Genomic DNA, 18,342 nt, shown 5'->3' with positions numbered 1-18,342 from the left:
ATTATTTTACACTAAATTATTTAGGTTAGCTTTAGTATTGCCATTATATGCTGTTATTTATTTTTAATAAGTGTTTACAGTTTGAAAATTGCAAAAAAAAATTACTTTGATGGACATGTAAGGTACATCTTGGTAATGAGCAGTTCCAGTTGAATAATCAAGAATGTGTGCAGATAAACCATGAAGTATCCACTGTGATATTGCAGACACTTTGACCTCTCATAATGACCTCACTGTTATGAAGCTTCCAATTTGAATTTTTTTTAAAGTAAACTTCCTAATTCATTCCAAAAAGGTCTTGCCATTCTGCCGTACAGTTACATATTAATTCATTGGATATTCATTAATTTTGAAGCTATTTTGCTCAAAAGAGCATTGTTGGCCCACAGAAAACATACCCCCACTTATCAGAAATGTCTTAATATCACATTTCCAATGCGATTATGCTGTTGATACCTAATAGTGTTACAAAACATTACCTTACCATTTGTGCATGAAACAAATGAATCATTGCTTCTCTGGTTTATTTCCATGCCTACGTTAAAAGCTGACTTTTTTTAAGTGTAAAGAGAGTTAATGCTGTTTTATTTTTGCCAATGAAAAGTTATTCAACTTCAGTTATTCACACAAAGTTAGAAATCATTGTGGACAGTGTAGGTAATATCATAAAACTACAAAGGGATACTGATTGACTAGGTGAATGGGCAAAGCTGGCAGACGGAATTCAATCTAATCAAGTGTCACGCTTTCCATTTTGGATCGAGAAAAGGATAAATCAGGGTACTTTCTGGATGGTAAGAAATTATATACAGTGGATGCCAAGACTTGTTGGTTCAGGTTCATCGATCTTTAAAATGTTGCAAATAGGTGCAGAAAATATTCAATTAAGTGAATGGAACGCTGGCCATTATATCTAGAGGACAGGAGTACAAGGATTCAGAGGTTATGCTCTGATTGTACAAAACCCTGGCTAGACCCCACTTGGAGTACAGAGAGAAGACCTGGGCACCACACCTTAGGAAGGATAGATTGGCCTGGGAGGGAGTGAGATTTACAAGAATGACACCTCGATGTCAGCAGTTAAGTTATGAGGAGACATTATACAAATTAGGCCTTTTTTCGCGAGAACTTAGAAGGTTATGAAGTGATCTGATCAAAGACTTCCAGATATTATTAGGAAAAATCAGGGTGGATAAAGATAAACTATTTTCACTAATTGAGGATTTCAGGACCAGCAGTCACCGTTGAGAAGTCTGAGTCGAGAGTGTGATGCTGGAAAAGCACAGCAGGTCAGGCAGCATCTGAGGTGCAGGAGAATCGACATATCAGGCATAAGTCCTTCATCAGGAGTGTTGTGCTTTTCCAGCACCACACTCTCGACTTTGATCTCCAACATCTGCAGTCCTCACTTTCTCACAATTTGAGAATTAAGGCCAGAGTGTTCAGTAGAGATGTTGAGCACTTCCTCACACAAAGGTTGGTAGATGCTTGGAACTCTCTTGGGAACAATTGTTAACTTCAAATCTGAGAAGGATACATGTTTGTTCACCAAAATGTTAAGGGATATGGGCACAAAAGCAAGTATATGGAGTTCAGCCACAGATCAGCCACAATCTCTTTGAATGGTGGAACAGGTTCAAGGTTTTGCACCTATTTGCAATATTTTAAAGATCGATGAACCTGAACCAACAAGTCTTGGCATCCACTGTATATAGTTTCTTACCATCCAGAAAGTACCCTAATTTATCCTTTTCTCGAGCCAAAATGGATAGCCTGACACCTGATGACATTGAACTCCATCTGCCATAGCTCACTCATGTTCCTATATGCCTTTGTTGTATTTTGGGGGGGAAAAAATTAGCAATTTTATTGTTATGAACAATAATATTTTAAGAATAAGGCTTTTTTTCAGTTTTGCTGTCTTCTGCATATTCAGTAATGTCACACAAATGTTTATTTTGAAGGCTACACAAAAAGATATAGAAAAGAGACGGCTACTGCTCAACAGTATTACTGAGACTGGCAAGAGTCTGAAGACAATGTTAGGAAAGAGTGACAGTGTTGTGGATGACAAACTTAGCCTGTTAAATTGTAACTGGATAGCAGTCACATCACGGGCTGAAGAATGGTTCAACATTCTGCTGGTGAGTATCTTTGAACATCATTGTATCAATGCAGCAGCCTTTGGAATATAATATATTGCCAAATAAACAACAAAGATTAGTGTCAGAGATTGATGGAATGGAATGCCCATTAATTTGCCCCACTTCATTAATTTTCACCAAGGGCGGATGAATGAAGGTACTCATGTGAAGGTCAGGTGTCTCTCTGTAGCAGTGGGGTTAGGAAGGTATTTGTCTCCATGTAATTCTTGGATGTCATTTGGAGGAACATTTGTCTATTTTGGATGTTGTCAATTAAATTTATATTTTTTAAAATAAAATAGTGCCTTTTGAGATTTTTTGTTCAAGATTTTCATAAATATATGGAAATAATTTAATATAGTTATGTGATATAGAAGATTTAAGATTCAATTGAAGCTTGTGGAAGTGATAATTGGACAGTTACTGTAATGTACTGGTGTTGATTGGCTTTTTATTGTGTTTAATAAGATGTATGTGGTCGACATTAAGTAAAGTTTCATTTGGCATCCAGTAAATAGGAACTGGAAATGGGTTGGAATTGACAGTGTGTACATTCATAATTGTTTATTCGAGGGATCATTGCTTATATATCGTCATGGAGATTGGCTCCAGTTTTATTTTTCACGATAACACTTTCTGAAGAGTAAAACAAACTCTACCCCTATCATGTTGAAAATGACCTCTGTTGTCTCCATTAATTAATCTGATGTAAGAAATAAAATTCAGCAGCAACTAGAGCTTGGCTTTAGCTTTTTTTAGATATTTTAACAATTGCTCTCAAAATGAATAAATATAGAACACACGTAGAACCCATAATAATCTAAAAACCGTGCAAAATGGCACAATATCCTTCGATCAGCACTAAGTAAAATTAATTGAATCACCACAAACAAATAGCCCTGACAGTGGCTTGTATTCCTCTTTATATATGCAATGTACATTAGACTGGCAGCTAGCACTTAAAAATATCGATTCAATCATACCCTGTATTATTCAGGTAAAATTTGACTGAAGATTTACCAAGTCACTGGTTTTATAAGGAGAGATCTCTCAATGGTAGCCACAATTTCTGGGATTGCTGCTTGCAGCATTTGAACATTTCAATATGGTATCTGCCCAACATAACCTGAAGTTAATCACAGATCTCCATTTACACAAATTAACTAGTGTGCTGATAGCACTGCGCTAATGTTTAAAGAGATAGCATGGAAACCATCCCCACAGAGCTTGCTGATCTTTAGTTTCAGCTGGTTCCTGTAAAATAAAGTGTGCTTGAAGAATGATTTGGTTCTCCACCAAATGTTTCTGTGAAGCTAACTTTCCTTGTAATAAGGTATTCACTAAATGGCATGCAATGTTTAATCAGAATTTAATGGCCCAAATAGTTCATGGGAACTGTATCCTGGGCTACATAAATTGGCCACACGTGTTTCAAAATCATTGGTGTAGGTTTTGAGCAATATTTTGACCGATGGGTTCTCCAGTCTTAAAGTTTCTCCAATACAGATTTGCCTAATGCTAAATATCATTCTGCATTTGAAATTCTCCACTATTCTGCCATATTGATGCCCTATTACAGCCTTCCCAGTCCCAAAAGAATGAAGAGAACACTAGCTGTCTGACCAACTGATATAGACCTTCCTGCCTCTTGTCAATCAGGGAATGTTCATTTGCTCAACTTTCTGCTCTTGGGGTTCTGCATGATTTTCTCAAGGCAGACTTCCATTAGACTATCACAGTCTTTAGCAGACTAACCAAACCCCTGTTCCCATCCTTTTCAGATTTGTCCTGAATTGCTTAACATATGCCATAGAGTCATAGAGATGTACAGCATGGAAGCAGACCCTTCAGTCCTACTCGTCCATGCCAACCAGATATCCCAACCCAATCTAGTTCCACATGCCAGTACCTGGTCCACCCCCCCAACCCCTTCCTATTCATATACCCATTCAGATGCCTTTTAAATGTTGCAATTGTACTAGCCTCCACCACTTCCTCTGGCAGCTCATTCCATAAAAGTACCATCCTCTGCGTGAAAAGGTCGCCCCTTAGGTCTCTTTTATATTTTTCCTCTCTCACCCCAAACCTATGCCGTCTAGTTCTGGACTCCCCCACCCCAGGGAAGAGACTTTATCTGTTTATCCTATCCATGCCCCTCATGATTTTGTAAACCTCTTTAAGGTCACCCCTCAGCCTCTGACACGCCAGAGAAAACAGCCCCACCTGTTCAGCGTCTCTCTATAGTTCAAATCCAGCAACCCTGGCAACATCCTTGTAAATCTTTTCTGAACCCTTTCAAGTTTCACAACATCTTTCCGATAGGAAGTAGACCAGAATTGAATGCAATATTCCAACAGTGGCCTAACAGCCACAATATGACCACCTAACTCCTGTACTCAATACTCTGACCAATAAAGGAAAGCGTACAAAATGCCTTCTTCATTATCCTATCTACCTACGACTCCTTTCAAGGAGCTATGAACCTGCACTCCAAGGTCTCTTTGTTCAGCAACACTCCCTGGGACCTTGTCATTAAGTGTATAAGTTCTGCTATGATTTGCTTTCCCAAAATGCAGCACCTTGCATTTATCTAAATTAAACTCCATCTGCCACTACTTATCCCACGTGTAAGACTATTCTTAACAATCTGAATAGTTGAACAGCGTTTCAGTGAGTTCCATCAGGTTTACCTCCTGTTTATGGTAAATATTGTTTTCAAATTAACTTCCGGAGAAAACTATGCTCATTAGCCATTGAAAGAGGCATCGCCATGACTGATTTATTTTTGTTCAGATGACTTGTCAATTGAATTGACTTTGTTTTCTATAAATATCTTGACAGTATACTGATGGAAATTATTGTCCAGAAGTTAAATTAAGCTTGGTGCTTTCAGCCACACAGAGTGTTGGAAGCCAGACAAATAGAAATGTACTGAGTGTAAAGCCCTTGGTGTGTGGTACAATAGCTTACTACTGAATTCCCTGTGGAGGAATTATCATTGTATCTCATTAACAATGATACTTTGTAAAATATGCAGCCCATCTCATTATTTTTGCTCATTTAAAATGATTGAGTTTTTAAATAATTAAACTTGAGTCTGTTCTATTTCCAAATACTTTGTGGTAATTGATCCCAAAGATTGGTGGTGATTTTTTTTTCTGCAAACTTAAAATAATGTTGTGATGATGGCTATGATATTTTAATAAAAGGCCCATTTAAAGTGTAAATTATAGGCCACATTTCATCATGCCATCCTATCAGAGAACTATTGTTCAATGCTGAAATGTAGTGAAAGAAAGATTCAAACTCATAATTCCCCATCAGGCAGCTGTTTAGTCTGACAAGCAACATGTATAGAGAATCAATGTCATCAACCAAGGCACAAAACAGCATCAGCTGGAAGCAAATTATGTGTCCCTAAATTTTAGGCAGACTATCAAGTGACCGAAGGAGAGCTGAAAAGGGAAATGAAACATTTACTTAATGTATTTTTTAAAAACGCTAAACCACTTATTCATATTCAACTGCAACACAGGAATACCAGAAGCAAATGGAAAATTTTGATCAGAATGTAGCTCAAATCACAGCCTGGATGTATCGTGCTGAAATCTTGTTGGATGAATCTGAGAAACAGAAAGTTGGACAGAAGGAGGAAGTTCTGAAGGTAACTTCACTTCAGATTTTTAAATTTTGGATAATTGATCTTTTCTAACCAAGGTATTGATTTTTGTCTCCATTTGTAGTTGGAATCTGAATTCCAATTACGTTCAGTAATTTAGAATTTTCCCATTTGCAGTTAAAGTGCGGTGACAAGTGGGTTGCATGACATCACGTTTCTGATAGCCTGGCCCAGCTTGTACATTTTCCAGCTTTTATCTCAATACTTAAGCAAGCAGTATTCCATTGTGCTATACTCCTCTTCCATTAACCCATTCTGTGTGGATGTTCAGACCTACAGAACGGACCACAGCCCAGTCCCTGGACTTGAAGAGCATATATGCCCAGACTTGCATGGGACCAAACACCTAACTGAGCATGGCCAACCCCTGGACTGTAATCAAACTAGATGCTTGAATAACTGGCTATACACCATATTTGACTATGGTCCACCACTCCTCATTGAGCATCTATCCCCTCTGACTTCTGTACATTGCTGTTTTTTAAAATTACGTGCAGCATCCCCTGTTGGGACATGCAGTTCTGATTCTGACAAAGCACTGTAATGTTCAGCATAGTATCTATCCCCACTCTGATTGATACATTTTAGCCTCCGTGCACTCCACTGCCACAAGTTGCCTGCCTCTCTTTCTGCACTGTCAGATAAGCTCATTCACAGACGTTACCCACTTCTACCTCGGTGCTAAAGCTTTGTGCACTAAAGAGCAACATAATTCTGAAAGACTGAGTGGCATGATTTAAGTGCTTGAAGGCCTTGTGCATGATAAAGCAACCAAAGACCATAAGATGCCTTGCTACAGGTCAGTGCAAAAGATTTTGTATTGGTGCAAGGATGTCTTGATGTCCCCGTGTGTAAACCTGGAAGAGGTTTGCATCCCAAAGCTATCCCTCAACTCCAAAGTAGATGATTGAAGTAGTAACAGACTTGGTCCAAGTGTAGGCATAATGATGTGATGAAGTTGGTACTTTACTCTTGCTGAGTTGTATCGTTGAAGGGCTGTGGAGGATTGTAGCTATTAACTATGCAGGAACCTTGTGTAGATGAAACAGCTCCATGTAGTGAGAAGGTAGATGGCTAGCAGCCATTTCATAAACAGCAACAGATTCTGGCAAGACAAACCACCATCTTACAACTGATTTACCTGTTTTTGACGTTTTTTTTCTTTATAAAGGAGTGGAAAATATGTGATGTCAGTATGCTGGTCTGGGATATTAAGAGATGCAAATTCAGGGAAATTAGGTCATTACCTCTAATGGTCAAGATTCTGAACTTGTTATAAAACGTTTGAAGACTAAATGGGGAGGTTTTCTAGAATCACTTTCTTCACTTTTGCCAAATTAAGTAATCTTAGTTGTCTTCCATTTCATCACCAGGGATGAGAAAATTCTGCCGTTGATTTGAACAACCTTTCAATTGTGACCCATGCTGCTTACAGCATATGTCCATGTAAAACTGACTAAATTCACATCTGTTTACCAATGATTATTTCTCTGATGTCACTATGCCATTCCTTTTCTCCATACTATGCAGCAATGTGCCTTTGTTACTTCCCAATCTGCTCTGAAAAACAGACACGTCTTTCTCCATCATATTCCTGTAGCTAGGGTGTTATCTTACACTGTGACTGCACTGGTAGGTGATGAGAAGCCCATTCTTCCCAATGTATAAAGCCTAATCATTGAAGGATGCTGGTTCATGTATAAAACAATTAAGAAGGTCATAAGGTTTATATTGCAGTCTGTTTCAAAAACAAACTGATCAATATCAATCAATTGTCCACAGAAAATCACTCATAAAGGGGAGAAAGTATGTGTTACTGTTAAATAAATTATTAAGATAGTTCAGGGATGCAATAAGGTTCGATATGGTTGCAAAGTGGTGACATAACTGGGCTAATTATCCTGAGGTCTGCACCAATGATCCAGAGATAGGAGTTCCAATTCTAGCACAGTTGGTAAATGAATCAGGGATAAAATGTCAGAATCAGTATTGGTGATCATGCAATTGCTGCAAGGATATAAAAGCCCATTGATTCACTAACCTTTGTAAGTCGAAGGAAACATTTCCTTACCTGTGCCGACAGGTGAATCCAGATGCATAGCAATATGATGGCCTCTAAACTATTGTCTGAAGTGGCTTAATCAACCATGCAGTCAGAGCTGCAACAAATAGACTACAGTAATGGAAGCAAGTGCACACTATCATCTCCTCAAAGAGTTATGAATAGGCAATAAATGCTGGCCTTGTCTGTGATATTCTCGGATTTTTTTTCAAGTGCCTTGTTTCCTAATTTGTTAAGCTAATATAAATCCTAGCAAAGTGACCACTGCAAAATAAAATAGTTCGAAATAAAAATACTGCAGCAATTTGTCATCAATTTCTTCTCATAGATTATTTTGAATACTTTAGAAATTCACTGGGAATTCTTTTCACAGCTGTGAAAGTAAAGTTGTTATTCATACATCATGGTTAAAAGACAGAAAACTGTTTTGCATCACAGAATCTCAATTTGGTGTTGTATTTTGTTTGTGTCTCCTGGGTGAAGTTGGTACAATCTTTATTGAAACCAATGGAATGAATATTTTATTGGTTCTAAAGGGGAGTCGAAAACAAGAGGGCAAAGGTAAGATGGGCAAAGTTTAAAAGGGTCCTAAGGGACAACGTTTTCATGCACAGGCTGGTGCTATATGGAATGAACTGCCAGAGGAATTGATGGAGGCTGGTACAATGACAACATGTAAAGGACATCTGGATAGGTATGTGAATAAAAGGGTTTAGAGGGATATGGGCCAACTGCTGGCAAATGGAGCTAGGTTAATTTAGGATATCCAACTGGTTGAGTTGGATCGAAGAGTCTGGTTGTGTGCTGTACATCCCTGTGACTTTGAAAGAGGCTGACCAATGCTGCCACTTTAGTGTGAAGTCAACAGCATAGTGAACTTAGGCAGTCTCACCTCAGCTGGTTACCCACTGGCTGCAGTGGAGTTGTCTAGCGGGAAGCAGTTTGTTTTTAAAGATTTTTTTTGGCCTTCATTTTTAACTTTCTCTGCTGTTAGCTCTTCATCAAAACCCAACAAACAGCTTCATACACAGAAACTTCTGTGGCTGAAGAGCTATGTGGAACTGACTGTAACACAGAACCCTTTCAACATTTTGATAAACAGTATAAAGCTCAAACTGTGATCTGAATTTCAGCAGATCCTTCTTACTTTATTCTACATGGGGAAAATCTGTTAATATGAGTAACCTAACCTGTCTCTTATCAATGTTACACAGTTCTTTCCCTACCTTTCCATCCTCTATATTGCTGTGCGCTTTAAATGCATCTTTCTGTCTATGTATGTATTTCTAGCTCTGACTTTAAGTTGTGTGTGTCTTGCTCATTGGCTGTAGCGTCTGAAGTCTGAACTCAATGATATGAGACTGAAGGTGGATGCGGTGCGTGACCAGGCCCTGGAGCTGATGACAAACCGTGGAGATCACTGCAGGGAGATAGTGGAGCCCAAGCTTTCAGAGCTTAATCAGAGGTTTGATGCCATCTCACACAGAATAAAAACTGGCAAGGTAGGTATATCAGTCCATAGAGCAAATCAAATGTGTTTTCAAATCCAATCTGGAATTGATGCTTTGGATACAAACTTTTAACTTGACTTTCAAGGAGAGCTTGATGCAAAAATAAATTGTGAATTATTTTAAACTGCTTTTACATTCAGGGGAGTTAATTTCAAACAATGACTGGATATCCAGTTGATCATATAATTTGAGAGCTTTAATCATTACATGTTGTTACATGGGTTGTCTAATATTCCAAAAATAATCATAAAATCCAAATCCCAATTTTACATCAGTCTGCACTTCATTAAACGTGATAATAAACCTATTTTCATTGCACTACTGCTGAAATATTTTCCATTAACCCATGCATGATGACAATTGTCAAAATTCTGACCATTTCATTAACCTGTGCATGGTGTGGATGAGTAGCTATTAAAATAAATGTTATATTTATTTCATTGGAATGGTCTTAAATTTGACATGGTGTCTGAGGACTTCCATATGAGATATAAACATTCCAATTATGTGGGCTGGAAACATTCTCACTCTATTCTCATCGTCATTTTGGGTGAACATTCAGCGCTCTTTCTGGTTGCTGTCAGAAATGCAGTTTCTGTTCCCTTGTACATTTTTATTCATTTCACATGATCATTGCAGTATTTATAAGTACTAAAGTTTTAAAGTTAGTATTGTTCCCTAACTGTTATTTTCTGATACAAATCAGTTCTACACTTGACGTATGCAATAATCTCAATGTAAAATAAAACATGAACATTTTTACCATGCAATCAGTGTGTGTATTTGCAAAGAGTTGATAGTGTGATTCAAACGTTTACAGTCTTTATTTCTTAAAAACAAAATCTGTCTTTAAAAATGTATATTGATGATTTTTTCACTGCCTGTCGTAATGTTCACTTATTTATTAACAATTTTGAACTGAGTAATTAACTTAACAACCCAACTCTCCCATTGCAGGTTAAAACTAAATTTGAAAAGGATTGAAGTGAAGATAGGATATAGGGAGGGAAAGCTGAAAGATTCATGATTTAGGAAGTACCTGATCACTTCTAGTACAATGAATTACTTAGTGTGATGCCTATTGCGTGAAACAACACCCATCAAATCTATATGCAGTCTGAACCCAAAGACAACACTGAGTTGAAAATCTGATTTTAATGATCTTGGCTGACGAATTGAGGTTAAATAAAACATTTTAAATATATTTGTTGTCCTTTAAATAGTTGCACAATATTTTTAACACTCCCTATCTTAATGACCCAATTAGAAACGTAGATTGCCTCCAGTGTGGAAGCAGGCCATTTGGCCCATTCCATCTACACTGACCCTCTGAAGAGCATCCGCCTATTCCTGTAACCTATCCCATGGATAATCCACTTAGTCTGCACACTATGGCAATTTAGCATGGTCAATCCACCTCACCTGGGCATCGTTGGACTATGGGAGGAAACTGGAGCACCCGGAGGAAACCCGCGCCGATACACGGAGAATGTGCAAACTCCACACAGACGGTTGCTGGAGGATGGAGTTGAACTCACGTCCCTGGCACTGTGAGGCAGCAGTGTTAACCACAGAGCCACCATGTCGCTCCAAGACTTTAGTCTGGTCGTTTTCTGAAAAATGATACATCCAAAAAGATCATACTCTCTCAATATTACATTGACTTTTATAATCTTAATGTATAATTGAAATTCAAACTTATTAGGGGTTCAGTAACTGAACAAGACCATAAGATGTAGGAGCAGCAGTAGGACATTTGGTCCATCGAGTTTTCTCTACCATCCAAGGACATCATGGCTGATCTGATCATTCTCAACTCCATTTTGTCACCTTTTCCCTGTAACTCTTGAATCCCTTATTGATGACAAATCTGTCTGTCTTAGCCTTGAGTATACTTAATGACCCAGCCTCAGCAGCTGTCTCCAGTAAACAACTCAGTAGGTTGACATCCTTTTCAGAGAAAAATATCATTCTAATTTCTGACTTAATTGAGTGACCCCTCACTCTGAGATTATGCCCTCTCGTCTTCAGCTTTCCCCTAAAGGCACAGCATCTCTCCACATCTACCTGTCCCTAATAATCTCATTGTTCCAATAAGGTCTCCACTCATTATTCCAAACTCCAATGAGTAAAAGTCCAATCTAGTCAGCTTGTCCTCATAAAACCCTTCTATACCCAGAATCAACTCGGTGAACCTCTGTCAACTGCTTGCAATGCCAGTATCTATTTCATTGATAAGTGAACCGAAACCGTTGACGTTATTTCATCAGTGGTCTCACTAGTGCCATCTATAGTGAGCAAGACTTCCCTAGTTGTATATTCCATACACTTTGGGAAGAAGAAAAGAACAGTGGTACAGTTGCCTTTCCTATCTCCTGCTGAACTCTTTTATTTTGTGACTTGTGGATTTAGGATCCCCAAATCTTTCTGTACTGTGTAGTCTTTTAAAATTGAATTAATATTCCGGTCTTCTGTTCTTCCCGCCAATGTGCAAACCCACACATTATCTTCTTTCTGTCCATTCATTTGCATACTTGCTCAACCTGTCTGTCTCTCTCTCTGTAGACTCTGTCCCCTCCCCAATTGCCATCCCACCTATTTCTGTGTATTAGCGCAAGAGTAGATCAAGCATCTAAACCCTTGAGTTCAATAGAAAATAAAACCAGGTGATACCTATAACGGCCAGTTAGTTTGCTACTGCCTGCTTTGTGAAACACCAAAATGAATTGCCGAAGCCACACAAAGATCTTAATACGGTGAAGTAATCTCCTTTAGAAAAGATAATTGAGACCTTTGCAGAAACAAATTGGTGATTTCAACAATCCAGAATTCATAGAGCTTGTTTTTGTCAATGGACATATTGTTCGGTTTAAGCTTGATGCCAGTACGTAGGTACAGCCTACAGAGAAAACACTCTATGGCATGGATATAATCAGTGTGGACATCCCTGATCATCAAATTGAGAGATGAGTTGAATATCACTCCATGTACACTAAACCGATGCCCAATGATACATAGAATCAAGAAAAAGATGATGCCTGGTCAAATCATCAAGGAAGCATTCTTCTGCTAAGGAGATCATAGGAGGTTAACAGTCTTCCAGATAAGCTAATGGACCAACAAAGTCTGCAACAAATGCCAGCCTCCACCAATGATATCCATGAGCTTGTGGATCTTTCAGCAAATAAATTATCTATTGATTAGAATCGGTGTCAACAGATTACCCTTCTTCGAAGTCTGAAGTGAACATATTCTGAGAAAATTAGCAACATCCAGATCATCTACGTTTGTGAAGACAGAGTCTTGAGCAGGTGATAGGATGTGTAATGGGTTAACAATGGGGGAGGAAATGCTTGTGAGAGGTGTATCAGATAATGGTTCTGAAGGACTTAATGTTTATACTACATTGGCTCCTTCATTCTACTCATAGAAATGTAGAATATAGGAACGGAAGTAGTCACATGACTCATCAAACTTGCTCCACCTTATTCAATATGGTCATCACTGACCATCCCACTCTGTGCCCAATTCTGCTTTCTCCCTACACTCTTTAAAATCTCTTTAGCCCTAAGTACTATTTCTATCTCATTCTTGAAAACATTGTGCGTTGACCTTAACCGCTTTCTGTGACACAAAATTCTACAGCCTGACCACTCTTTGGGTGAAGAAATTTCTCCTCATCTGAGTCCTAAATGACCTACTCCATATTTTTACACTATAACCCTTGGTTATCAACTCACTGGTTATTGGGATCATCCTTTATGCATTTACCGTCTCTTGTTCAGATTTTAAGGCTTCTATGAGATGCCCCTCATTCTTTTAAATTCTATTGAGAAGATTCTAACTAATCTAGTTTGTCTTCATGCCTCAGCCCTCCCATCCCAGGAATCGGTCTGATGCTACGTGGGTGGAGACAGGGAATGTTGTTGTAGCTTTCCGATTGAGCAGATTTATTTGTACCAGCTCCCTTGCATAATAATATCTGACCAAGACAAAAGGAGCATTCGTGGCAGCAAACTGACTCTTACAACCCTACCCCAGTACTGCATGTGGTAGAGGTAGCAAATACCATAAGAAGGTAATACGACAGCCATTAGTGCTGTTTCAGAGTTCAAGTGCTGAGGCATTGGAAAAGGCAGGAGAATGAGTTTCAGAGAGATATCAGCCATGAATGAATGGCTGATATTTGGCCCAGCTCAGGCATGCTGGGCCAAATGGCCTAATTCTGCTCCTTTATCTTACAGTCAAGTCTCCTCTGCCATTCAATGATATTGTAGCTGATCTGTGACCTCATTTCATACAGCTCTCTTTGACCTGAAGCCCTTCCCACATTGTGTGGAATTGTATAGGGCAGAGTTTTATTCTGCCTGAACTGTACATGAAGAGAGAGTTTTTATGTGAAACCAATAACCACAATCCTCCATGCTCCAGTAAGTCCCACTCTTTACCTTTCCTCAGTCACTGACTACACATTGTCATCTTGGTCGCCATACAAAACAGAATTGTCATAAATAGTACAATATTTACAATTAGCATCATGCTGTGTACATACAAATATGAGCTAATTGCCCTTAATGCCCATCTTCTGAGTACCTGTGTCTGGTTTAGTGAAACTATGTGGAGCTGACTTTCATGGGAGTTGGGGAGAGAGCTCCAGGTGGTCTTTGAGGAGAACATGAAGCAATAATAGGACAAGAAAGTGTGGATGTTGACTGCACCACCTTAGTTTGAGTGGTAGCTCTCTCTAGGCTGGCTGACTGGCAACAGCAAGATCACTGGCAGAGGTGCTGTAGTATACTGTGAATGGACAGCATAATGAGATGGAGGTTGATGATATGATCTAATATTCATATTAGTTATGTGCCGAACATGTGGAAAAAAAAGGAAACATTTTACTAGTGAGAGATGTACTTAACAATGGTGCAGGTGAAAGCATTTGCAAATCCTACCAGAGTCCGATAATAGTTATTCTTGGGTAAAGGGTGGACCATAAAAGGCTGTAAGTTACCAGAAATGAAGAGCAAAGCTGTCTTTGTATTTTTCGAAATTGAGCCCAAGCCACAACTCTTGTGGCATCACTAACCAGGTGGTAAAACACATGCCAGCTTGAACGTGGGCAGCATAATTTTACTGTCCAGGCTGCACCTCAGCAACCCCAGTAATCTGTTGAAAAACAGATTGCCACTGTACCCTTAAACTCTGGTTGAAAGCTGGTATCCGCTTTTATTTTGATAGCAAAGTGTATTTTGAGGTTTCATTGCAAAACTGAGACTTGTGGTGGAAACCATGTGTGCCACAGTGGGAAGTATGATGGTACCTCATTCTAAGTTCTGTAATTGTGCTCATGGGTTTGTCCTCCATTCCATTTAAGGAAAGGCTGGATGGTCTGCACAAAACCTTTTATTAAGTTGGTGTTGGACTCCTCCTTGTTCTTTGCAGTTTCAGACTGACCTCCTTGTGCATGAAGATTTTCACTCTCCAACCAGCTGGCACATGCTGTGCTGTCTGCAGGGCACTTGTGCTTGTAAATCAGAAGGAACTGTGGGACAAGGAGGATTGGATGCATGGACTCAGTTATTTTCTGTTTATTCAGCCCCATCATTCACCAATACTTGACATCCAGTGATAGCAAACATTGTTTACCATGTGAATTAAGATGTGTATGTGCTTTTGACCCTCATTTGATTAGCTTCTGTTACCTCCAGTTATGCACCTCCATGCTCTTCAAGACAAAGGGGAATATGTCATTGAGTGCTTCACAATCTATTTTTGATCGAGCTGTCATGTTGAATAGTTGATGTGTACAAGTTGGGGCTGTCAGGTGATGTGATGTAAGGCTTACAACAGTGCTGATGTGTGAGCATTAGATGAAACCAGGAATGTTTGGATTGGTTCCTTATTGATTAAAGGTCATTGTTTGGTGGTTGATGTTGTTGTGGTTAGTTGGTGGTAGACAGTGTTTGAAGATGTATTCATTGACCTTTGTGTGAGGTAATTGAAATTGTTGTGACACGACATCCACTTCATTGGAGGCTTGGTTCCTGGCATTGACTTCTTGGGCTCACTGATGTCATTATCCTTAGAGTGTATATCTGAAAGGCCTACTCGGCTGCGATATTTAACTGCTCTCCAACCTTCGATCTCCTCCATCAATGAATCCAGTGCAATGTCTGACAAATTTAGACCGTTCTTTTCAGTGTGGTCCCAATCTTCATGATATCTCACTTCACATTTCCTTTCTGCAAGATTGCTTCAGTCTCAATGCACCACTTGACTGAGAAGTGCCATATAGCTTTCAGATCTAGTGGAAAATTATCATTTTCAGACTTCTGTTGTTTTGTGCGACCAATGAACAGTGTAGGAGCAAATTACTGCTGATGATGCAATCTCTACTGAAAATAAAAAATGCTGGAGATCACAGTGGGACAGGCAGCATCCATGGAGAGAGAGCAAGCTAACATTTTGAGTCGAGATGATTCTTCATCAAAGCTGAAATGAAATGTGGAGGGCACAGCATTTATGCAATAATTTAAGTTGGACGGCGGGGAGTGACGGAAGTTGTGAGGGAGAAAGGATGCTGATAGTTCAGATTTAACTGATAGAAATGAGAGAAAGGCAGAACAATCGTGCATTTTACTGCTAGACTGGAAAGGACAGACAGTCTCACTGCAGTTTTGGGGTGGGGGGGTGCTGGTGGAGGAGAGAACATGGTAACAGAGAATGTAACAAGTAAAACTAAAATAAAGAGAAGGAAATAGTTTACAATTTGAAAGTATTGAACTCAATATTGAGCCTAGAAAGTTGTAAAGTGCCAGGTTTGAAGGTGAGACATTGTTCCTCCAGTTTTTGCTGTGATTTGCTTAACCATTGCAGCATGCTGAGGACAGACACATGGGCATGAGAGCAGGACCCTGCAGTAGGTTTAATTGACTGCTCATGACCCCACCACCAGAGCACTATCCTCTGTCGTTTGTGCCACCGACAATCAGACCCCACCAACAGAGATATATTTCCCTCATCACGTATCAGCATTCCGCAGAGACCATTCTCCGCATGATTCCCTTATTAGGTCCCCCACCATCACACCCTTCACTCCCGACACCTTCCCTTGCTGCTGAAAGAGGTGTAAAACCTGTGCCCACACCTCTCCCCTCACTTCCATCCAAGGCCCCCAAAGGATCCTTCCGCATCCAGCAGAGATTTTCCTGCACATCTAAACATCTCACCTACTGTGTCCATTTTTCTCAATGTGGTCCCCTCGACATTGGGGAGAACAGGACGCCAACTCACAGAATGTTTTAGGGAATATCTCTGGGACACACGCACCAAACAACCCCACCGCCCTCTGGTCGAACACTTTAACTCCACCTCCTACTCCTCCAAGAACATGCAAGTCCTGGGTCACCTCCAGCACAAAATCCAAACTACCCAATGACTGGAGGAAGAATGCTTCATCTTCTGCCTTGGGACCATCCAACCACACAGTTTTGGAACCAGTGGGATCTGCACCGTTCGGACAGTCTCCACCTGAACTGATCTGGGACCAGTGTTCTCGTGAAAAGTATAAATAGGGTGATCAGTAGGACTTTAAACTTATAAGTCGGGGGGGAAAGAAAAGTGAAAGTGACAGGGAGTATGGAGTTAAATGGAAAGATTAGCAGCAGGAGAGCATGTGTGCAGTGGGTTTATGCTCAAGGCAGACTAGGAATGCAGCAAAAAGGAAGGATAACTTTGGACATCTTATGATTTCCAATATCTCTAATAATGATAAGAAAGTTAACATTAAGGCACTTTACCTGAATGCTTGTAGTATTTGTAACAACGTAGATGAATTAACGCCAAAAATCATCGTGAATGATTAAGATGTGGTGAGCATCAGAGAGACATTGGTTGCAGTGAGTTCAGGACTGGTAGGTAAACATCCAAGGATTTACAACTTATCAAAAAGACAGGGAGGTGGACAGAGGGGGTGGGATTGCCTTGTTAGTTAAGAATTAAATTAAATCTATGGCACAGAATGACATGGGGTCAGATGATTTGGAGTCTGTTTGGGTGGAGTTGAAGAACCATAAAGGCAAAAAAAATGGGGAGTTATGTACAGACCACCTAACAGTGGTCAGGACAAGGTGCAAAAGATGTATCAGGAAATAAATAGGGCATGTCAGAAAGGCGATCACGGGAGACTTCAATATTCAGGTGAACTGGGTGAATAATGTTATCAGTGGATCCAAGGAAAGGGAATTCATGGAATGCTTACATGTTGGCTTTTTGGAACAACTTGTGATGGAGCCCACAAGGGAGCAGGCTATTCTGGACTTGCTGCTATGTCATGAGCCAGACTGTATAAAAAAATCTTAAAGTAAAGGAACACCTCGGAGGCAGGGATCATAATATGGTAGAGTTCAGACTGCAGTTTGAAAGAGAGAGGGCAAAATCGGATGTAATGGTGTTACAGTTAAATCAAGGTAATTACAGGCATAAGAGTGGAAATGACGAAAATCTACTGGAAGCAGAGCCTCGTGGGGAAGACAGTAGAGCAACAATGGCAGGAGTTTCTGTGTGTAATTGAGGACACAGTATCGAGGTTCATTCCAAAGAAAAGAAAGATTATCCAGAGTGGGGATTAGACAGCCATGGCTGACAAAGGAAGGAAATGGAGCTGCCCAGTAATATTAGAAATGATAGTAAAAGTTTATTTCAATACATAAGAAACATACGAGGGGCAAAAAATAGACATTGGCCCACCCCAAATTGATGTTGGAATGCGAGTGATGTGAGACAAGGAAATAGCTGAAGAACTTAATACGTACTTTGCGTCAGTCTTCACAGTGGAAAACATGGGTAACATCCCAACATTTAAGGAGAGTCAGAGGGTAAAGTTGAGTATGGTAGCCATTACAAAAGAGAGTGCGAGAAAAACTAAAAGGTCTAAAAATTGAAAAGTCT

At 39.6% G+C, this 18,342-nt stretch overlaps 1 protein-coding gene across 11 annotated transcripts in view; it reads left to right on the top strand.

Annotated features, from left to right (window-relative positions):
• The window catches only part of dmd (dystrophin), a 2,003,576-nt gene that overhangs the window by 1,048,327 nt on the left and 936,907 nt on the right, over window positions 1-18,342 (top strand). For all 11 annotated transcript variants that reach the window (XM_087992890.1, XM_087992895.1, XM_087992900.1 and 8 more), the window contains 3 exons: window positions 1,965-2,144; window positions 5,680-5,808; window positions 9,217-9,387. In XM_087992890.1, coding sequence (XP_087849016.1) covers window positions 1,965-2,144; window positions 5,680-5,808; window positions 9,217-9,387 — 480 coding nt within the window. The remainder of the gene's footprint in view (window positions 1-1,964; window positions 2,145-5,679; window positions 5,809-9,216; window positions 9,388-18,342) is intronic.

Source organism: Chiloscyllium plagiosum, unplaced genomic scaffold (assembly GCF_037043375.1).
Source record: "Chiloscyllium plagiosum isolate Xiang-an unplaced genomic scaffold, Cpla_swu_hap1 HiC_scaffold_12, whole genome shotgun sequence".
Classification (NCBI taxonomy): domain Eukaryota; kingdom Metazoa; phylum Chordata; class Chondrichthyes; order Orectolobiformes; family Hemiscylliidae; genus Chiloscyllium; species Chiloscyllium plagiosum.
The sequence above is the reverse complement of the archived record's forward strand: the minus strand, read 5'-3'. Positions and strand labels throughout refer to the sequence as shown.